Source organism: Macrotis lagotis, chromosome 1 (assembly GCF_037893015.1).
Source record: "Macrotis lagotis isolate mMagLag1 chromosome 1, bilby.v1.9.chrom.fasta, whole genome shotgun sequence".
Taxonomy (NCBI): domain Eukaryota; kingdom Metazoa; phylum Chordata; class Mammalia; order Peramelemorphia; family Peramelidae; genus Macrotis; species Macrotis lagotis.
The window spans coordinates 228,351,179-228,375,031 of NC_133658.1; the positions used below are offsets into that span (position 1 = coordinate 228,351,179).

General features: G+C 37.1%; 1 protein-coding gene across 1 annotated transcript in view; it reads right to left on the reverse strand.

The window, feature by feature from the left end:
* Positions 1-23,853, reverse strand: part of LOC141504613 (polycystin-1-like protein 2) — a 157,984-nt gene that overhangs the window by 36,939 nt on the left and 97,192 nt on the right. Inside the window, 8 exon segments of the mRNA XM_074209734.1 lie at positions 115-300; positions 1,203-1,340; positions 4,364-4,460; positions 5,479-5,710; positions 6,678-6,906; positions 14,775-14,991; positions 17,420-17,637; positions 18,863-19,062. Coding sequence (XP_074065835.1) covers positions 115-300; positions 1,203-1,340; positions 4,364-4,460; positions 5,479-5,710; positions 6,678-6,906; positions 14,775-14,991; positions 17,420-17,637; positions 18,863-19,062 — 1,517 coding nt within the window.

Below are 23,853 nucleotides of genomic sequence, written 5' to 3' on the forward strand. Positions count from 1 at the left end.
CTCTATGAAACTCAGTTTCTCCATCTGTAAAATGAGGGGGGTGGACTAGAAGGATTTCAGGAAAGAAGGGAAGAAAAGGACAGATAAAGGAGAAAGAGAGAAGGATATCTTTACCTGGATATGAACCATACAAATTGCTCACTAATGTGGTCTTGGCCCACACAAAAAATTCCTGGAAACTGAGTACACCCTGCAGCCCTGTAGAGAAGCTGTGCTCTAGGTGCCTGTTGAAATAGTAGGCATTAGGATCCCTCTGTCCATAAGCAACCAGCAAAAGCATCCATAAGAACCCTATGTAAGCTAGAAAAGAAGAAAAAAGGATTGTTAGGAGATTCGTGAACCTCCCAAATGAACCTCTCTCATGGTCTAAGAAAAGCCTGACTTTACCCAATTATCTTCCCCTCAAAGGATTCCCCTCCAGACTATTATGCTTGCCAAAGGCATAATTGAAAATTGAGGAAATGCCCAACAATTGAGTAATGGTTGAATAAGTTGTGCTATATGAATATGATGGAATACTATTGTTCTGTATGAAATCATGAGCAGGTAGATTTTAGAAAAACCTGGAAAATTTCGTATGAACTGAGTGAAGTGAGCAGAATCAGGAGAATATTGTATATAGCAATATTATGTAGTAACCAACTATGAAACACCTGTATCTTCTCAACAATACAGTAATCAAAGACAATTCAAAAAGACTTATGATGGAAAATGACATCCACATTCAGAGAAAGAACTATGGGGTATGACTAGAATGAAGAATATACTATTTTCACTTTTAATTTTTTTGTTTTGTGTTTTTCCTTTTGTTCTGATTCTTTCACAATATCGCTAATATGGAGATATGTTTGACATGATTATACATGTATAATCTATATCAGACTGATAGGGGAAGGGTGAGGGAATGGAGGGAGGGAGAAAAATCTCCCAAGCACTAGAAATAGGAACTTTGCATAAGTAGAAAGTAATAAGTATTGTTTCAATTGAGTTGAATCTATGATTCATCCCTCCACAGTCTTCCCAATAGTGACCAAATCTTGTTGATTCTTCCTTCATAATGCCTCTACTACTCTTCTCCTCCTTACCATCTCCATCACTTCAATTCTTATCCTGGACACAAGGATAGGCTTTAGGGTTGGAGGGAAGAATTGACCCTAATTGGGAACAACTGAAAAATGAAATAAGCCAAAAAGAGACTTTACCCAATATTTCTCGAATTAAGGCAAATGCTCTCTGTTCCTTTAGGCGATTTCTCTTCATCTTCTCAACATCTGCATCAAGAGGTGGTTGGTAGATGCTACTTTGACTGTCCCTACGGGCTCGGAAGAAAATGTCTGAATCTGTCAATGCAAAACACAGTGGCACCTTGAGGCTGAGAGTGTTTTTCCTGGGGTCTGACATGTGACCCACAGGAATTTCTTTCATCAGTTACTTGGAATCTACAATAGGAAAAAAAATTTTGGGAGGGAGATCTCAATCCCAAGTCTAAGGGATGATGGCCAGATGTGCTGATGACCAAATGAATATTGAAGGATTCTAGTAAAGAAATCTTGAAGGGCTTCATAGTTAGGGAGCTGGCATCTCAGCCTTTTGGGGAGACACTCTAAGTAAGAAGGGCTTCCTAGGAAAACATGATAATTCTGTTTTTAGATTAGGCTCTGGCCAGGACCTAGATGGGGTTCTGCTTTGATCTCTACTAAAGTCCCAATCTCTAGGGCTGAGTCAAGCTCACTGGTCTCTGAATCAAGTAAAATGAGCTCTCTAACATAAAGGCTACATGCAAACTCAAAGGCTTCTACTTGCTCTGAAGAGGCCTTGGCCCTCACTGTGTCTGCTTTTTTGAGAGACTTTCATAATGAACTAATGGTGCTGCTGGTTGGTCTTACACAAATCAAATTACTCAGTCTGTGTCCTAGACACATGGAGAGATCTTGGGTCCTGTTTTGGGGTCAGAGGAAGTATCCCCCAAATATTCTAAATTCTGATTCAGACCTATAGGAAGAAAGGAGAAGGAGCTAGGATTGGGGTCTAGGAGGGGAGGGATACACTATTATTAATTGATTAACTAGTCAGTGTTAGATCCAGCACTTGACCTAGAGTCCTTTCATTTCAAATCCATTTTTCCCCTGACACGGATTCATCTTGTAAGTGTACAAGAGTAGAGACAATGTCCTCTCTTTTTCTATCTCTGGCTCTAAGTTAGAGATCATTTCCCTCTTTTCTGTATCCCTAGCAGTTAGGATAGGACCTGGAACTTAGTAAGCACTTAATAAATGCTTATTAATTAAATTTGCTAGAAAGCATTAAGTGCTTGGTAACTATTGGGATTCTAGATGATTGTGCCTAGTCGTTCCTCCTCATATCTTCTCTAGGGGGAGGTTATAGGCCCCAAATGGGTAGTGTTTGGCAGCAACTAGGAAAGCTCTGTCAGGGAATAAAGGGAAAGTTTCAGGAGACTGTGAAGGCAGTAAGGGTAGCAATTCTTCTTTCCCTCTTGTTAAAGCAATTCCACAGGAGCTATTGAACTTCATACCTTTATAGTCAGAAGGGACCTTAGTAAACATTTAATCCAGCTGTTTTCAAAGTGTGGTATGAAGACTACTATTTGTTCTAAAACCCTTTCAACAGAATTTTGAAGACAAAACTATTTTCATAATATCAAAATGTTGTTTGACTATTAAAATTTATCCCTGTGAGGCTGGTTTTTTTAATGCACAACCAAAATAATATATTGCAACAGACAGAATGCAGAAGCATTATGCTCAACTCCCTGCAGAAGATAATTATTTTCTATTAAATTTAACCTTAAAGAGATTTGCAAAAATATAACAATGCCACTCTTCTCACTAAATTTCTTTTGTTTTGCAAAATTTAGTTATTTTTCATTGTTATTTTATTATTGTGAAGATGAAATAGATTTATTGTTATTTTTAAATGAATTAAATATTTTAAAATGTATTAGCTTATTTCTAATGTAAATATCCATTAAAATGATAGTCATAAACAAAAGTTTTTGAAGTCTTCAAAAATTTTCAAGAATATAAAAGGATTCTGAGACCAAAAGATTCAAGAACTACTGCTTTAATCCAACCAACTTATTTTACAGATAAAGAAACTGAGGCCTAAAGACAAGTGACTTACTTAAGATCATCTAGTTAGCAAGTAGTATCCTACATTCAAACACAAGTCTTTCACTTAAAGGCCTTATCAACAAATCCACTACCTTCTGAGATAGCTTATTCCACTTTTGTACAGCTTTGATTTTTAAGAGAATAGCTAGGTGGTATAGTAGAGCACTGGACTTGGAGTCAGAAAAACTCATTTTCATTGGTTCAAGTCTGGCCTCACACACTTGCTAGCTATGTGACCCTGGGCAATTCACTTAAACCTGTCTGCTTCAGTTTCCTCATCTAGAAAAGAAAATAGGGCAGCTAGATGGTGTAGTAGATAGAGCACGGGCCCTGGAGTCAGGAGTGCCTGAGTTCAAATCTGGCCTCAGACACTAAATAATTGCCTAGTTGTGTGACTACAAGTCACTTAACCCCATTGCCATAAATAAATAAAAATTTTATATATAAAACAAACTACTTAATAACAACATAGAACTTAAATCTGCTTCTCCATAACTCACATGCGCTGTTCCTAATTCTCTTCTCTATAACCAAATAGAATAAGTAGGAAAAAAGCTGGGTTTTGTAGTCAAAAGGACCTAGTCACTTCTGTGACCCTGCCCTAATTGCCTAACCTGTCTGTGCCTGAGTTCCCTCATCTGTAAAATGAGTGGGCTGGACTAGGTTACCTCTGAGATTTCCTCCATACTTACATATATAATTTTTAATTTTTCCCAATTACATGTAAAGATAATTTTCAGCATTCATTTTTTGTAAGTTTTTATGCAAGATCCTAGTGATGCAATGATGAAAAAAAGCTTATAAGTCCTCTACTCTCAAGTTACATACTCCCTTCCCCTCCCCAATTCAACAAATAATCTGATATAAGTTATACATTTACACATATGATCTTGTGAGACTATGATTCTGAGTCTAGCTATTCTATAGCCTTGACAGCTGAGGCTCAGAGAGGCCAGTGAATTGCACAGGCCACACAACAAATCAGTGACATTAGGACTAGAACCTAGCCTTTGAAAGTCCTTCATTAAACTGAGTTATTTTGGTGAAATAAAATCTACTTCTTTTGAACAAATGAATATTCATATGAGGCAAAGGAATTATTATTTCTTCTGATTCACTTTGTTCAATAACAGAAGATGACTTTAGCTCTAGGTATGGGGAGGCAAAATCCCTGCAAACTATAGAATGAGGGCTATCTCCTGGGGAGTTTTTACCATACTCCCATTAATTACCTGGGCCGCATAGGTGTGCAGCTATAGGTGCTGAATAGTCTTCCTCTTGATCAATTTTCTTCAAGACTAGGGCAAAGAAGGCAGCAAATCCCAGGACCTGAAATTCAATTCAATAAGAATTAATAAAGTATCTCATATATCTCATGGACCCTGCTAGGTCCTGGAGATAAAAAGACAAAAACAAAATTGTCTACCCTTGAGGAGCTTACATTCAGTTGAGAACCTCCAGCTATGAATGCTAAAACTCACAGGACTCATTTTGCCTACCCTGGCCTAGACATTGACATGAGATTGCCTCTCCTGTCCAATGTCTCTGCTTTGGGGAAGACACAAGATTCTCTTACCCTGTGCAATCTCTATATTCTCTTGATGTGAACTGGAGCTTAATATCTTAACTATCTTAACCTGTCATTTCCTTCAAAATATTTGCAGAGGCCCTTCTCCAGATCTGAAACATCATCTTCATCTCTGCCTCTAGAAATCCTTTTCTTCCTTTAAGCTCCAGATCAAGAGCTATCTTCACCATGAAGGTGAACATTAATCCTCATAGTTGAAAATTATCTCAAATTTTCCTAGATGATTCTGTCTGGATTTTTCCTTTGCTTCCATCACTCTGTTCCTTCCATTAGACTTTTTTTGTGTCCACCTTATTTTCCCACAGTAGAATGTATGCAACTTGAGGGCAGAGGACTCGTGGGTTCTTTTTCATCATTGTATCACTAGGATCTTGCACAAATCAGAAGCTTAAAAATACCTATAGGTTGATTGATGCTTAATAAATTTGTTGAGATACAGTAAAGTGAACAAGGTAGAAAATACCACATTTGTAGTTAAGATGCAATGATGTGGTTAGATTTGGTCACTTAGATTGCTTATATGAATAGAGTACCAGCTACAATCTTTTTGATAAGATTAAAAACCACTAGGTCTTAATATCTGCTTTGCACTGAGTCCTAAGATCCACTGAGTCTTAACATTTGTCCTCTAGACCCCATGAGCATTGCCATTTGACCTGTTGGGGCACCCTAAGGACTCCTGGACTTTGCTAGTCTCCCTGCATCTGAACTCTCCTATACATGAGAAACCAGGCCCTGGGTGATTGCAGGGAATATTACCTTCAAGGGTTGGGTGATAAAAACACTTTCCACAAATGAGACTGCCATGGAAAGAAGCCATTTGATGGAGTTGTCTTTTCCATAGTGCAGCCCATATAGCATGGTGAAGAAGGCTGCAACACCACTGGTGCTCACCACAAGCAGCCAGCCAATGAGGGCAAACCACCAGGGCAGACCTGGGCCAGCAGAGCCTTGCTTGTTGCACCCAATGATGCTCCCTGTGGATTGGACTCTAGAAGGGGAAAGAAGAGAAAGAGAAATGAGAGGAAAGCAAGGAAGGAGGGCCACAACATAGAGTTTAACCCCTGGTGAAAATTCTACTGGATAGATTTTTATATCTATCTATCTATCATCTATCTGTCATCTATCTATCTATCATCTATCTATCCACAAGGAACATCAATTTGTTGGGTAGGACTATGTCTGGGAAATGTTACTTAAAACTCAAGGAAATACCTTCATTTTTAACAAACCCTTAGCCTAAAAGTAAATTTGGTTTCCATAATGAATGAGGGGAATTCTTTTTAGTCTGTTTCCAGGTTTTCTTTCCTTGTAGAATTGGGGTAGACAGTATTTTTCTATGACCACACTTCCATAAGGCTCTATATCATCTGGGTCAAACCTTTTGATTCAAAATACCTAAAAAAAAGAATCTTTAGATCAAGCCCTACAGTGTGATTTAAATGAAGTTGAGCTACCACAAAGATCTCATTAAAATGGCAAATCAAAATATATATGTCTACTGTTTCAATAAAAACTTTTAAAAGTGTTGTTGGACAGCCCTGGCTTAGATGATCCCTTGGGAAATTAAGGACTAAAGGATGGCTTTCCTTCCTGGAAAGAAGCCCAAAGGAGTTGTTAATTGACTCTTTTCTCAGACTGCAGGTGTCTGGATGTGGTTGTTGGTGAGATGTAGAAGTCTTAATTTATTTTTTCTGGAATATTCCTCTCAGGAGGGATAAGAGGACAGATTTTGATGTGCGATATAGGGAACTTAAGAAATCTTCCTTTCAGGAAGACTAAGGTGTGAGGTTGGCAAGGATGTAGGAGGTGAATCTGAGTAAAAGTGACCAAGAGTACTTCCTGAAAGGTCTATCTCCTCCCTGTATGCAGAAGCTATCAGCTGTGCTAGACTGGGTCAGGTGGGCAGTAGATTACATGCTATCTCCTAAGGCAGAATCAGCCTGATCCAAGGTTACCTCATGCTGGCTGATTCTTGGAAACTATCCTGGTTTTCCAGAAGGCTTTTCAGGTAATGGACTTGCACCATTGCTTGGGCATGGCTCTTAGAATCATGAAAATCATGAGGCCCCAGAAGTTCAAGTTCTTTCTCTACATGTTGAAGATGCATAAAGAGATAATGACTGTAGTCACTGCTGTGGAGCCAGTTCTTCATCTCCTTCTTGATTCTGGGGATTCTGATTTGATCTGGATGACAAAGAGAGAAATAATATAACAAATCAGTTGGTGGACAATTTTTAGTAAAACTGGCATAAAAAAGGAAACTCCTCTTATTGTCACCTAATCCACCAAACTCCCTGCTATCTCAAGGATTAACTCTGAATATAGGCTACTATAGGCATACTGCTCCCTTAGCATCAGAACTGATCTGGTAATAGGATGTAGTCAGAGCTTTCTACAGCATAATCAGGCACATGGGCAGGGTTTGTTAGTTTGGGCAGAACCAAACTGTAAAATAGGGATAAAGAGCCAGAATCAGTCTAAGGGGCAGAGAAAGTCAATATTTGAAATATTACCAGGCAATGAAAGTAGAAGTTAGGAGTGGGGAAGAGGTATTTGGGAGAAAGAATTTAAATTAGGTACATTATCCAAAAGCTGGAACAGTTAAGCATAGATAGAATTCAAGCAAGAGTTCAAAGAACCAGATATTCAAATAAGTTTGAGTTAATATAGAATAAATCTCCAAATTTAACTATTCTGTCATAAGGATTGGGCCTCTGTCCTTTTAAAGTCTAGAAATAAGGACTAAACTCACTCCCTTGATATTCTTTATAGAAGCTTTAGCTGTGGACAGTTCCCTACCAACGTTGGTTTTTCATGAATTAGACATTGTGTGATCTGGGAAGGGCAGAGTAGAAGACTGAAGGCAATTAGGTTATAGAAACATAGGAGAGATAGAGAAAGGAGTGACTCCTTTTTGACAATTAAGCAGACAGAAGTCAGTTCAGAGGTCAGAAACATCCCTTTGGAGGTTTCTAAAGTTGAATTCTTAAAGCTCTTGTTTTCATAGGTTTAAAGCTGGAATTTGAAATCAGAAGACTTGAACTTGAATCCTAGTCTATCACTTCATAGGACCCTAGAGTTAGTATTGGAAGGGACTTTGGAGGTCATCTAGTCAAGTCCACTCATTTTACTCATGAGGAAACTAAGGCCAGAGGTTAAGAGATTTGCCCAAGCACACATCTGAGTGTTGGAGTTATTAAAAATTATGTTCTTGTAGACTCAAGACTCCAACACTCTATCCATTATACACATACTACCTTGGGCAATCCCTTAACCTCCGTGTGAAATGAAGGAATTGGACTAAACAAACTACATTTTTTTTTTTCTGAAAATGTTGTGATGGGGAAAAAAATTTATTCAGAAAATGTACAGACCAATGCCACACTTTACAACTTCATATGAGTCACTGTTCCCTCCACCTCTCACTTTTTTTATTAAAGATTTTATTTGAGTTTTTGAGTTTTACAATTTTTCCCCCAATCTTACTTCCTCCCTCTCCCCCCCCACAGAAAGCAATCTGTTAGTCTTTACTTTGTTTCCATGTTGTACATTGATCCGAATTGAGTGTGATGAGAGAGAAATCATATCCTTAAGAAAGAAACAAAAAGTCTTAGAGATAACAAGATCAGACAATAAGATATCTGGTTTTTTTTCTAAATTAAAGGGAATAGTCCTTGAACTTTGTTCAAACTCCACGGCTCTTTATCTGGATACAGATGGCACTCTCCATTGCAGACAGCCCAAAATTGTCCCTGAATGTTGCACTGATGGAATGAGCAAGTCCTTCAAGGTTGAACATCACTCCCATGTTGCTGTTAGGGTGTACAGTGTTTTTCTGGTTCTGCTCATCTCACTCAGCATCACAAACTACATTTTTTTTTTAAACATTTATAATCCTATGGCCTCCTAAAAGGACGATAACACATACATATTCACACATTATGATGGGGACTAGATATAAAGAACTCTTAGATGAGGACATTAACTCCATCAATTTAGATCAGCACTTTTCTGCAAATTAGGTCTTAAAGAAATATCTAGAGCAAATGAGAAGTTAAGGGTCACAAAGCCATTATGCATCTGAGAAGGGACTTGAACCTAGATCTTCCTAGCTCTGAAGTCATCTTTCTATCCACTATATTATGTTGCCTCTCATAGATCTATAATATGTCTACATCGTAAATATATCTAAATCACATACACACATATACATATATATGTATGAAATACATTTTTAATATAATATAATAGACATATTTATTGCCATTTGCCAACCAGAGCAACCTTGGAAAAAATGCATATGCATCCAAGAATGTCATAATTTTTGAAATCTTTTTTGTACTTATATGTGTGATTTAACAAGACAGAAGCTGTATAAAATGAGACTTTGGAGGAAGTGAAGAAGCTGATTTTGTCTCTGGCAGCAAAAAGTAGGATTCAATCCTTAGAAGCACTGCTCTACGGTCTCTTGGGAATCCATAGGTTTCTCTACCTCATCAGGCATTGAATCACTTTCTTTTGTCTTGAAATAGTTATTCATGCATTCTTGGGCTCTTTTAGTTGATTTGGAGGCCATATTCCTTTCTGAAATTAATGTCTTCCTAGTGTTCAAAATCTTTGATTTTTCTTCCTTTTGACATCTTTGATAATTTCAGTCTTTTCCCCTTATTTTCCCATAATGCTCACTTTCTGTCTCCTTCCCCTCAGGGCTGAACCTCAAAGCTGGTTCAGCTTCCTCCCATGCTGGGTAATTCACATTTTGCCAGTCTTATTCTTTGCCTAGAAATAATTTAGGGTAAGTGAGACCGGGAGAGGAAGGAGGGGTCAGGATTATCACATGGATACTGAGCTCTTTTTCTGAGGCTTAATGGGGTACCACAGTCATACAGATGTATCCTGCCTCCTGTTCTTTTTTGTCCCTCAGTTTTCTGACTGAGCATTATTGAAATACAGAGTACTACCACACTGCTATCCTAGTCAGAGAAAGCTTCTGACTTTTGGTTTTCCTAGGTACTGGGAAGTATAAAGATAAAATGTTGCAAGTGAGTGGATTAGCTTATGCAATCCTCCCCACATGGTGGAGAAAGGATATGGGAATCCTGAGTGATTGAGTTAGGGATTTGCTTTTAGTTCATTGTGTTTTTACCTCATTTGGGTTCTTGGTGTTTTAGGCAATAGAAAAAGCTGAAAGTGCTTTATTACTACATAAATCCTACTTTGGAGAGAACTGAGAGGGCAGACATAATGTCTTCCATTTTCTTGGAAGACCAAAACCACAATTTGGGGTACAAGCTTTTCATAATAGGTGAGAGAAGGAGCTCTAGCCATAGTGGTAGAAGATAGGGAATCCAATCAAGGAGAGGGAACCATTTGTTTTTATAGGCCATGAAAAATGTAGTGTACTTGTGCTTGCCAATATACTGAATTCTATGAAGAAAGTAGATTGCTAAAAACTAGTCTGTCTATATGACATAGTTTCAAGAGGATTGGATTTGAAATTAGAAACCTTGAGTTCAAATCCTAGCTCTCTTACTACTTATATGATTTTGGGTAAAAATTGGAAATTAGGTTGGATGACATCTAAGATCCCTTTCCAGTACTAATTCTATGATCCCTCATCTACACAACATCCTTTGATTTTTCCTGGAAGTTGGCTCAAAAGTCATCATAAGTTTTCCTGGCCTAAAAACTGACTACAGTTTTCCAACCTCATGGTAAATCTGAGTCATTCCAAACAGTTCCTTTGGACTCATCCCCAGTTAGTCAATGATTACATTTTCAAATTTGCTCTGTGGACATTTGTTATTTGCACCAGGCTATTATCAGATATGGGTGACAAGTGGTACCTTGGACAGTCCTGTGCAGTGTCCTCTGTCCAGAAGATTGACTTCCCTTGGAAGAGAAGCAAATGGGGAGGAGATAAAGTTTTTTTCCCCTTCTAAGATTACTTTCATCAAGAAGGCAAAAATTTGCTTGGAACCTTTTATCCTTTTCTATACTTTTTTCCCTTGTTTTTATTTTTTAACTTCCAACAGAATCAGAATACCCATGACATAAAGGACTTCACAATTATTCTAACCCAACCAAAAAAATTTCTTCAGCATTTATAAAAAGCAATTGATTGTCCAGCACCTACTCAATGACCTCCAGTGACAAGGAATTTACTACCTCTTAAGGCAATCTATTCTACATTGAAATGGTTCTAAATGCTATCAAGTTTTACCTCATATAGAACCTAAATCTTCTGGTTTGTATTTCCTACTAGTTAGTCTTCCCTAATTCTGCCCTTTGGGGCAAAATTAAGAAAGCTAATATCTCTCCTCTGTGTCTATCATTCTTTTACATTTACATTTACTCCATTCCTACTTTCAGAGAAGAGAAATATTGATTCTGTATATCATCTCAGTCTTCTTCTCTCCTCTGTCTTGAGATTTGTGCTCAGCTCTTCTTTGACCTTACTCTATTTTATACCATTGCCCTTCTTCCTTCTATTACTTCTGGAAATTGTTAGGCAATCTCCCTTATTCCACTATGTTCACTTTCCAGACAGACCTATCCACAGTCTGGAATACCCAGAATCTCAAGGAAAGCAACATGATCTTCTATTGGAGCTTTAGCTATTCATTCCACACACATTTACAAAGTACCCACTAGTTACTGAATGAAAGTCCCTGGGCTAGCATCACAGAAGCCCTTATCCTTGCATTCAATGTCCCTATAATCTGGCTCTAACCTCTCTTTTCATCGTAGTTTCCCTCTACTCCTTTTATGAATAATAGAATGGGGTACAGTCCCATTACACTTTTGCTGGCTGTATCTAAATACAAAAAGGTCAAGAACAGGAGTAAGTGGATAACATCTACATTGACCTTTCCCCCTGGGCTTGCCTTACCCCTTTTCCTTTTTTTCCCACTTACTCATCTTCTTGGAAGAGCACAATAAGATTTCGAGTTAAAAGAAGGGAACCCTGAACCCCAAAGCTGTTTAGTGGTTATTGGACAAATAAGCTCACATCTAGAGAGCAATATGGAATATTTACCCAACATAATATCTTGCAAAAATAGATATTTAATAAATGTTGAATTTGAATGGTGTCTATGGACAATGGAGACAAGATATATTTCACAGAACACAGAAGTTTGTGTGCATGCATGAATGGAGAGACAACTTGCAAAAGAAATACCTCTAAGCCCCAAGAACAAGGTTCATTCAAGTACAGATATACTTTGTCTATTATGGGATCATTAAAGGAAACAGTTTTCCATGCCAGGTCTGGCACATTCTTATATGAGCATTTCTCAGAGAAATAAACAAACTAGAGAAGATAATTGCTGCTGTGAGTAAGGGTATCTCTTGACAAAACTTCCTGGGCAGAGTCAACAGCTCAAAGAGTGATGCACACATTGTAGAGGGTATCATCAAACTAGAAAGCTCTGTCCTTGGGTCTTGGAGGTATTTGTTTTGCAAACTCCTATTAGCAAGCTCGTGAGACATAGTAAGGAAATCAAGCAGAGAGTTGTAATTTGGTATCAAAGACTAGAATAGGCATTGAAAAAAACTGGGTTCTAGTCTCACTTATTCATATCTGCCCTCAGGCAAGTCACTTCACCCTTGGGCCTCAGTTTTTTCATCTGTAGAATGGATTCCTGAATTGAGACTTTTCCAAGGATATTAAGAGGATCAAATGACATAATGGATAGAAAAATACTGTGAAAATTGTTAAGTACAAGTGAAAGAAGGTGAATATTAATCTCATTAAGGATTACTAATATAGAGTCAGATCAATTGACTCATCATTTATTAAGTATCTAATAAATACATATATAAATACATAAATAAGTAGTGGGGATAAAAAGAAATGATTCATCTCTTCTTAAGGGATATCTTACAAAAAAGATGAGATCGTTGTATACTTAGGATTTGTCAAAACAAAATTTTAAAAGTGTGTTCAGTCTATATCTCAGAACTAATGCTAAAAAGCATAAAAACTGAACTGCATTGAAGAAAAATGAAGCCTCCATGTTGACTCTTTAACTTGTGAGTTACTGAAAAATGTTGCATAAAATATTGGATCACTTTTGGCTATTGACTCTCCCTTCATGTGTGGGATAGCAATTCTTTCTGCAGACACCTGTACTTTGATCATCTTTTAAACCATGTCTCATGGCACATCCTAGACAGAATCACAGAATTTGAGAGAGGGAAGGGACTTGGTGACTATCTTATCCACATCATCAAAGAAGGAATACCCATTATAATACACCTGGCAGGTAGCCATCCAGCCTCTGCTTGAAGAATTTTCGGAAGAGAGAACCTGCTACTTCCTGAGGGAACCACTTGACTTTGGACAGGTCTGTGAGAACACCAAGCCAAAGATGGTCTCTATACAACTTATAGCATTCTATTCCTGGTTTTGCCCATGGGGCCAAGAAAAATAAGTAATCCCTCCTTCATGTGTTTGCTTTTCAGATATTTGTTCATAGTCGTCATGATCTCCAGACTAAAGGTATGCAATATCATCAGCCTATCCTCATAAGACACATATTTAAGGACCATCCCAGTTGCCTTCCTTAAGACATTCTAATTTACTAATTCCTTCATGAACTGTGGTGTCAGAATTTTTTTAAAATTTCTTATTTATTCTGAAAAGAATTCAGAAAGAGTATCATCTACCTATTCTTAGATGTTATGCCTTTCTTATTATAGATTAACATGATATTGGGTTCTTTTGCTTGCTGTGCTATACTTATGATTCATAATATACTTCAAGTTCATTAAACTCTTCAGATCTTTTTCAGAATTGCTGTCTAACCATTCCTCCCCCAAAATTGGTTTTCTTTCAACTTGAGCTTAAAATTTATATTTACACCTATTGAATTTCCTCTTAATAGAGTCAGCCCAGTCTTCTATAATTGTCCCTTTTGGATTCTGACTCTGTCATCCACTGTGTTAGTCATTTTTCCCAAGTTTGTGTCATGTGAAAATTTGATGAACATGTGAATTATGCCTTTATCTGAATCACTGATAAAATTAATCTTCAGCAAGGTGCCAATTAGATCCCTGATATATTCCCTTGGGGATCTCTTGCTAAGTTGAAATTGAACCATTAACAACCAGTAAAAAGTTAAATTTCCTGCACTATAGATTCTAGACTTGATGTGGTGGAAAACAGGAAGCCACTGAAGGCTTTTGAGCAGGTGGGTGGCACAACACAAGAGACAAAGAAGTGATGTTTAAGGAATATTTGTCCAATAGCCTTTTAAAGGATAAAATGGACAAAGGAACACTAGGAGCTGGTAAGTCAGCTTGGTAACTGCTATGTAATATGGTTGTAAAAGTCTAAACTTCTTGGTTCTTAAAGCAATAAAAGACATATTTGGCAGGAAAAATCAGAGTTGATGACTGCCTTCTTATGATTTCCTCCCATAGAGAGGAGCCTCAAATCTTTGAGTGTGGATGACATAGATAGTCTTTCTATCAACAGAAATCCTGAATAAGAAATCTGGGAAGAGGCATTGATTAAGTTAGACAAAGGTAGGGTCTATTTTGGAACTGTTGAATTAATTGGTTAGACATGCCATACTAGAAAAGTCAAGTAGGCAGTTATTGGTATGAGGCTAGAATTTGGAAGAGTGGACATACTCAAGAGCCTAGATAGAGGATGAAGACTCTGGGATCAAGGTAGGTAGAAGAATTAGCTTTGATAAATAGAAAGGATACATTTTCTTCTGAAATGGATACAATATAGGAAAAAATCTGTGACTACGGTGAATAGGTGACTTCAGAGAATTTGGATGGAAGGCTTTAGTGAGGAATGAAAATGAAGGTACAGGCACTGGAAGTGAGGTCATCTGATGAAAGAAAGAGATTGCAAGGCTAGGATTAGGGCCTTGAAGACTATAAACCAGCCTGGATTGGGTCATTATACAAAAGTTGAAAGGAAAGCCACAAAAGATGCTTCTGCTTTATTCCAAAAAGAATGAAAGTTTCGAGGTCACATCTAATAGCTGGTCACAAAGGCTATAAGAGACTTATTCTTTTTTGCAACTTACCTTCTAAATTGAGAGACCTAAGGTCAAGTATGGAGACATTATCTTTTTTCCTTCCCTCCTCATTAAAACAATTCCCAGTTTTTTTCTGTGGGCAAATTATCTCTTCTATTAAAGCCAGTAGTTTATTAATATCCATTGATTTCCCCAGATCTGAGCCTGAAGCAGGAGATGGAATCTTCAGAGTTTTAAGCAGTGAGCTGACTATTCTCCAAATATCCTGCAAGTTGACAAAAAAACAGAAAGAAAAAACACTTTCTAAGAGACTGACTTGAGATTAGTCCTAGATGGTTTCCTACTCCCTTATAGTGACAGAAGAGGTGATGAAAGTAGCTAACATTTATATAGAACATACTGTGTTGTAGACACTGTGCTAAGTGTTTTCCAATTATTATCTTACTTGGTCCTGAGTGGAATATTCCCTCTTAAGAGTTAATATTCTTAGTGAAGTCCTCTCAGGGTTAAAAATTATTAAAACAAAGACTGACTATTATTCTTAGACTATTCTTAGAAAAAAAAGAGGGAGAGAGGCCTTGCGTTCCCAGTCAGACACCCTCCTGATTCTTTTAGGGAGGGAAATAGTGGAATACTTCCAGAGAAGAGACCTTTCATTCTTAGTTAGCCACCTATTTGATGATAGACTGGGAGAACAGCAGACTGCCTTTTCTTGTTTGATGATAAGTACTAAACTAAGAAGATAGTAGCATTTCTGAGAAGACCTTGAATACTCAGACATTAATTCATTTAGATAGACAACAAAACTATTAGAAATTTCTTCTGAGGAGCGGCTAGGTGGTGCAGTGGATAGAGCACTGGCCTTGGAATCAGGAGTACTACCTGAGTTCAAATTTGACCTCAGACACTTAATAATTGCCTAGCTGTGTGGCCTTGGGCAAGTCACTTAACCCCATTGCCTTGCAAAAACTAAAAAAAAAATCTTCTGCTGATATCCTCACCATTTGGATGGTGAGGTAATATTCTATGAAAACATTTTATTCTTCTCTTTGTTATTGGGTAGATTTTTTTTGAATAAAGATTGTAACTCTGAAAACCTTAACCAATCAGGTTGCAAGGGGGGGCTAGAGAATGGGGGAATCATGCTAGGCCATATAATCTTGCTTGATTGTCACCTCGGGGCAGCAACTTGGTCTTCACTACCTCTGTGAGACTTGGAGTATGCCCTTTAATTGAGAAAAGCCAAAATAAACTTTCTTTTCAGGAGTCTCTATATTTTTTAAGTGAATTTTTATCCCATACGGTCCTTACAACAAGTCTGGTAGGCAGGTCTGTTTTTTATTTTAAAGGTCAGGAAACTGAGGCAAATAGAGATTAAGTGATTTCCCCAAGGTTGTATACTATTAGGTATCTAAAATCAGATTTGAATGTAGTTTTCAAACCCAGTATTCTATCCATTTCATCACACTGTACCACGCTGGATGGACCTATCATACCTAACAGTAGGTGGACATTGCAAAAAAGATTGATTTCACCCTCAAGTATGAAGATGTTTGCAAGATTAGAATCTAGAAAATCATATAACAAAAAAATTCAAATGATGGTCTGACTTTTTGGGGAGCTGTTGGTATCTTTGCTTTTTTTTTTTATTCTGGGTACAAAGACCTCCAAAATCAGACTCCTCCAAGGCAACAATGTCAATAGAATCAGGAAGAAAGGGAGTTAGTGATCAGTAAGACAGAAAAGCAGAAGCTGGTATCAGTAGCCCTGAGAAAAGCACCAATATTTCTATTCCTTGAAGTAGCCTGTATGCAGTTTAGGAAAAAATAGCTAGAAATGGCTTCAGGACTGATGTTTCTACACTGATTTCCATGTTGCAGAATAGTGTTGGAAGAAGAAAAAACAAGATATGTGAGATTTCATCTTGGCCAAACAGTTTTGCTCTGGGGAGTTTGTTTAGCTGAGTCTGTTTTTGTATCCTTATCTCTGTTGTGTGTCTGTGTTAGATAGCACTGTGATTAAAGCATTGTGCCTTGAGTTAGGAAAACCCAAATTCAAATTGGACCTCAGACCCCTCCTAGGTATGTGCCCCTGGAAAGTCACTTAATCTTTGTCTGCCTCAGTTTCATCCACTATAAAATAGGGATAATAACAGCAGCTGCCTCATAGGATCGATGTGTGTATCAAATGAGATAATATTTGTTAAGTGCTTAGCATAGAAATAAATTCTTGTTCTTTCCCTCTTCCCTCAAGGAGGAGGAGGAGAGGAATCTTCTTTTTGTTGAGGGCCATTTGGATATTTATTACATAATTTTCAGCCCAAAATTATTAGCTTAAAAATTAGCCTGCTAGATTTGGTCAAACATTTAATTAATTCACCCCCTAAAAAGCTTCTAGATTTATTGAGGTTGCCATGGCCAAGCCAGACTGATTTCCAGGTCATTAAGGACCACCAGTGGGATGCTTCTGCCCTTGCCTTATGGAATGGCGATATATGGATCAAGTAGTGAAATACCAGCTTGGAAGTCTGGTGATCACCAGCCTCAGACAGTGAGAGAAGTTGGCATATTTGTTGGGTAGATTTATTGCCTTTTTATCCCATGGAATAATTCCTCTTCTTTGAAAATTGTAGTAAAATCCAGCCAGAGGGATTTCTGTTCTGTTTAATCCCAGAACACAGAGTGAAAACTTGCCTTTGTGACAGTCTCAGAGGTGAGGAGGAGCTGCCCTTGGGCAGCCTCTGGGGAGGGAGGGGTCCGTGGGGACACAGGGCACTTTGCAGTTTTCTCCTCTTTAGGTGTCCAAGGGCGTGTGTTCCGGAAGATCTGAACAATAAGTAGGTTGATGGGGAACATAAGGAGGGAGCTTTCCAAACCAATCATTACTTCCTGCCATGTGAATTCAATTTTACCTAAATAGTCAAAAGAAAGTCAATTAATCAATTAGCTTTTGTTAAGAACATAGCAGGTACTGTGCTGGGAATACAAAGAAATGCAAAAAACAAAATAGTCCTTGAAAAAAAAGTAAAATATTAGGGAAAATTTTATAGTTTCTTGGATAAAGGTCTCATATCTCAAATATATAGAGATTTTTTTCAAATTTATGAGTGATTCCTTGATTGATAAGTGATCAAAAGATATGTTTTTGGATGAAGAAATCAAAACTATATATATATATATATATATATAGTCATGAAAAATATTCTAAATAAATATTGATTAGAGAAATGCACATTAAAACAACTTTGAGATAGCATCTCATACCTATCAGATTATTAAAAATGATAGAAGGGGAATATGGAAGAAAAACATGGAAAAAATTGCAAGAAATAATGTAGAGTGAAATGAGCAGAATCAAGAGAACATTGTATATAGTAATAGCAATATTGCTCTAAGAACAATTATAAATTACTGTTATTTTGAGTATTGTAACTACTCAAATCAAATACAAAGGAAAATCCTATATACCTCCAGATAAAGAAGTGATAAAAAAAAAAAGAAGTATGCTTGGTAAAGTTTTACATATAGCCAACAATAACTATATAACTATATATATATGTATGTATATATATACACACATACACACATATGTGTATATATACATACACACGTACATACACACACACACACACATATATATATATATATATATATATATGCTAAATGGCAGCCTTCTCTGGTATGGGTGGGAGAGAGACAGCTTGAAACATAAAATATAACAAAAAATAAATAAAATTACATTCCCCATCCTCAAAAATATCCAGTCTAATGAGGAACTGATAGGCTAAAACCATGAGTCAAACAAAGCCTAGTATCTAAGCAACAGTAGCCTTTCCTCATCATTATTCTGTGCTCTAGCCCTGCTCCTTTACTGAAAGCATCCTCCTCTAAAATTTCTTCTCATTTACACTGAATATATCTGTGGGTATATGATTGTTTGAATGTTTTCTTCCCAATTAAAATGTGAATTCCTTGAGAGCGGGGACCATGTTTCTGCCATTTCTTTGTATCTCTTCAGCAATTAGCACAATATCTTAGATATAGTAGATGCTTAATAAATGCTTGCTGCTGATGCTGTAGCAATGTTGGCATCTTGCCCATCCTCTGACCCATGGTCCCCATTCAGGCAGAAATTACCCAAATCCATTTTCTGCTCAGCTGGATCTTTTGGGATCCCCCAGAACATGATGCTGGTCAGCATAGTACAGAGGAGCAGGGAGAAGCAACAGGACACCCTTTGAACTCTTGTAAATGAACTTCGAGGGGAGCGGCTGAAAATTGAATACCAAATGTGTCCATCCTGGAAACCTTTAGAGGTCTTCATGAAAAATAGGTGGCTGTAAGGGAGGAAGTGGAAAAGAGGTTTGAAGGAAGAAAGGGAAGAAAGAAAAGGGGGAGGAAGGAAAAGAAGAAATCATTTCTGACCTTTGCCTAAAACCTCTTGTGCATTTTCAAGTGCCTTCATAGTAAACCTCATCAGTATTCTTTTTAACTGTTTTAAGATATAAGCAAATGACCATAAAATATAAATAATAGATACTAAAGACTGAGCATATATGAACTGAGTTTTCAGTATTGGGGTCATTTAAAATATCAAGCCCAGTTCATCTGACCCATTATGTTAACTGGTAAGTGGGCATGAATCCCACTAATAGCAAATCACATAATAGCTTGCCCAACACCACTTTTACCTAGACAGATTATACTTAACGTTTTTTTATTTTGTTAGTTTTCCAGTATCTATAATTAATGTCAGTATTTTTGTTTCCCCCATATCACCATCATCCTCATCAATAGGCCCATTCTCTTTGCTACTCACATATGTATTGGAATAGAATCATTTATTGTGAAGAGATGGAAAAGACCCTAGAGGTCATCTGATCAAGTAGTGTGCAAAGTGGGGACTGTAATGCACATTTGAAAAGTTAAATGAGTTGTATCCTGACCTTCCAAGGATCATGGGACATCTCAAATACAACAGCACATACCCTTATTCTCTCCTCCTCTAGTCAGTCTTCTCTATAGGCTATGACAACTCCTAACCTCCCAAATTTGAAAACCATATTGGTCTTTCAGGAAAATTATTACTTAATTGCTAACTAACAGCCACTGCTGTACTGACACTATTGGAAAAATTTCCCCCCCCCCAAAAAAAATTCCCCCTGTCCTAGAGATGACATTGTGTCTATGGCAGGTACCCTCCAGAGGATGGGCTGTTATATTCAAGAACAGTGACCAGTGAACAAGAATTCTATTTCACCTGCCCCATTTTCATTTTATTTCAGATAAATTGAACCACCTAAGATGAAAAGGCATATATGATTTGTGGTCTGTATTGCAGATATCATTCCTTATCTTTTCCCCAAACCATTGCTCTTCCAATCTTCCAATTCTTTCCTCTCTATTACTAGAAAGGAAACTACAATCACCCAGACCTCACCCCTGGTTTCTTCTTTGACTCCTCACTCTCATTCAACCCACAAAGTCAATCATTTACCAAATCATGTTCTTTTAATTTTCACAACTCTTATATATGTCCCCTTCTTTTAAATCACATAGCTAGTGGGTCCTAGCTTAAACCCTAATCATTTGCCCCAGTTTAAAACAATAGACTCAACTAGCACTCAACTGCTTTGAGTCTCTCCAATCCTATTTCTCCTCCACACAATTGCCAAAATGATTTCCCTAAAATGTCTTTCTGTCTTTCATTCCCTTACTCAAAGGGTACTTACCAGTACTTACGGTACTCTAGGATAAAAATGTTTATTCTATTCTTTTTAAATTTCTATTTTTATCTGTTGTTATCTATTTTTGTTAAATTTCTATTTTGTTTTTGTTATGTACATGTGTTATCATGTACATGTTTTTTAAACCATGATAGTACTTGTATATGATTTATAAACAACTAAATATATGCATATTAGAGGTATATGCAAATTTTTTTTAACTGAGAGGGTGTACAATCTGAAAACTCTAAGACCACTGATCTAATCTAACTCCTTCATTTTATAGATGAGAAGACTCAGTCCCAGGGAATGGAAGAAATTTAGTTGAATATCACATATTTAACTACTCCCACTCCTATTGTTAGTGCTTTTCCCTCTGAGTTCACTTTCCAAATACTCTGATTTTTGGAGTCTTGATTCAGTTTTTTCTCTCCACTATATTAAACTTCCTTATAAGAAGTTCTACATCATGGTGCAGGGAGAGCTGGCCTTAGGGCCACGACTGTAAATTGCCATTGCATGCTGGTCTGCATTGGTCGAGAGTGTCTTATATATTATATCAATTATATCTTTATATATATCAATGAAATCACAGATCTAATTTAACCAAACCAACTAGAAGTTCCTCCCCAAAACCCAGGTTCTTTCTCTCCCCTGGCTTTCCTTACTCTTGCTGATATTTTTCCACAAGCCCTCCCACCCAACAAGCCCTTTATGCTTGTTCGATTCAGAGGCCCTTCAGGATCTGCCCACATGCTAGGACTTCCAAATGTAGAGAGCTTGAAGAAATAGGAATTCTGGACAATGAGACTACAGTATAATTTTGAGAAGAGGGAAAGTGCCCAGGAAATAGGAGAGTAAACTAATCCATGTGTCTTGGAGTCAGGAACAAGGGCTGGAACAAATAGGAAAAAAAATGGTAAAATTTATTATTAACTCTCCTGAGTCTCTCCCCCCGCCCCCCGGGTCAATTTTGAATCCCATGATTTCAGCAGCCAGCAGAAGATAGCTTTTTGCTTCTTTTTCTTATTGGATAAACTTCCTCTCTTGTCAAACCAAGTCCTTCCTTTCAAGGTAAGAGATGTAAATCAGAAAATGAAACATAGGGAAAAGACCAGGTCGGGTAGATGAATAACTTTTAGCCCTAGTGTCAAAGATGCTATAAGCTATCCAATGGAGTAATGAGGTCAGGAGAATACTGAGAACTTGAAGGGGGAGCAGCAATGAGATAACCAAGGGAAAATAATTATAGCTTAATAGATGACCTTGCTTTAGGGAGTATTCAGGCAAGTGACCACCTTTCCAGTTTAGATTCCTGTCACCTCTCTCCTAGTTATTAGAATATCTTCTAACTGGTTTCTGCTTCCAGTGTCATTCAACTTTCCCATTACTGCCCAAACAATTTTCCAAAGGCATAGTTTAAACATGCCATACCCTGCTCACAAAACTTCAATGGTTCTCCCTTATCTATAAGGGTAAATTCCTTGGTCTGACACACTCAGGGCCCTCTAAAAAAGATTTATGATCTTACTTTAATATACCTTTTCAGAGTTATTTCACATTATATCTTTGTCATTCTGTTCTGACTAAACCGAACTACTAGTTCTCAAAATTCAATGTGCTATCCATCACCTTATCAAGGAACACCTTTCCTCCCTATCTCTTACTTATTGAGATTCCTTTTTTATTTCACAGTTCACCTTGGGAGCATTTTCCTTTATGTAGGCCTTCCTGATCTCCCCAGTTGAAAATATTTTCCCCTGTTTCAGGAATTTTTAACAATTTTATTTAAAGTTTTGAGTTCCAAATTCTATCCCTTCATCCCTCCCTCCCTTCCCTGCTTCCTGAGATGGTAAGCAATAAGGTTATAAATAGGTTATTAAAATGCAGTCATGTAAATTATTTTCATGTTAGTCTATTTGTACAAGATGAATAAAAAGAAAGTGAAAATAGCATTTTCAGTCTATATTCATTAAATATTGGGTCTTTCTCTGGAGGTAGATGGTATGCTTCAGCATTAGTCCTTTTTGATTATCTTGAAACATTGCATTACTGAGAATAGCTTTCATTCACAGTTCTTCATCAAACAACATTGCTGTTACTGTGTACAACATTCTCCTGGTTCTGTTCATTTCATTATATATCAGTTCTTATAAGTCTTCTCAGGTTTGTCTCAAATCATCCTCCTTGTCATTTCTTTCTTTTTTTTTTTTTTAGGTTTTTGCAAGACAGGTGGTGTTAAGTGTTCCTTGTCATTTCTTAAAGAATAATATGCTCCATCACATTCTTATCCCACAATTCGTTCAGTCATTCCCCAATTGATGGGCAGCCCCTCATTTTCCAATTCTTAGCCACCAAAAAAAGAGCAGTTATAAGTATGTTTGTACATATTGTTCCATAAGAATCATGAATGGCTTAACTTGAGAAAAGAAAGACTTACACGAATGTTGAGTGAAGTGAGAAGAACCAGAAGAACATTTACACATTAACAGCAATATTGTGTGGTGATTAACTATGATGGATATGTTCTTCTCAGCAGTACAATAAGCAAAGATAACTCTAAAGAATTTGTGATAGAAAATATCATCCCCATCCAAAGAAGGAGCTGAATCAGACCAAAGGTACTATTTTCATTAGTTCAATACTATCTTATTAGTTCAGTGGTATTCTGTTTTTGTTTTTGTTTTTGCAAGGCAAAGGGGTTAAGTGAGTTGCCCAGAGTCACAGAGTGAAATAAGTATTAAATGTCTGAGATCGCATTTGAACTCAGGTGCTCTTGACCTCAGGGTCAGTGCTCATCCACTGTGCCACCTAGTTGCCCCCCCCAATAGTTTTCTTGCTTTCAGTTGTATTAATCTCTCCTTTGATTTTCAGGATTTCCAACTTGGTGTTTAGCTGGAATTTTTTTATTTTTTTCTAGATTTTTTTTTAGTTGCATGCCCAATTCATTGATCTCCTTTTTTTAAAAAAAATTTTTATTAAGTAATTAGAGCTATAAATTATCCCTAAATGCCACTTTGGTTGCAGCCCATAAATTTTAGTAGGTTTGTCTGTTAGCATTTTCTTTAATGAAATGATCAATTATTTCTACGATTTGTTCTTTGACCCACTTTTTTAGAATTATTAAATAATTTCCAATTAATTTTTAATCTCTTTTTAACCTCATCTATTATTGAAGATAATTCTTATTGCATTATGATCTTAAAAGGATATCTTTCCTATTTCTACTTTCCTGCATTTGGTTGTGAAGTTTTTATAATTTAATATATGGTCAATTTTTGTGTCAGTGCCATATATATATATCTATACACACACACACACACACACACACATATGTTTGGCAAGGCAATGGGGTTAAGAGACTCACTCAAGTTCACACAGCTTGGTAAGTATTAAGTGTCT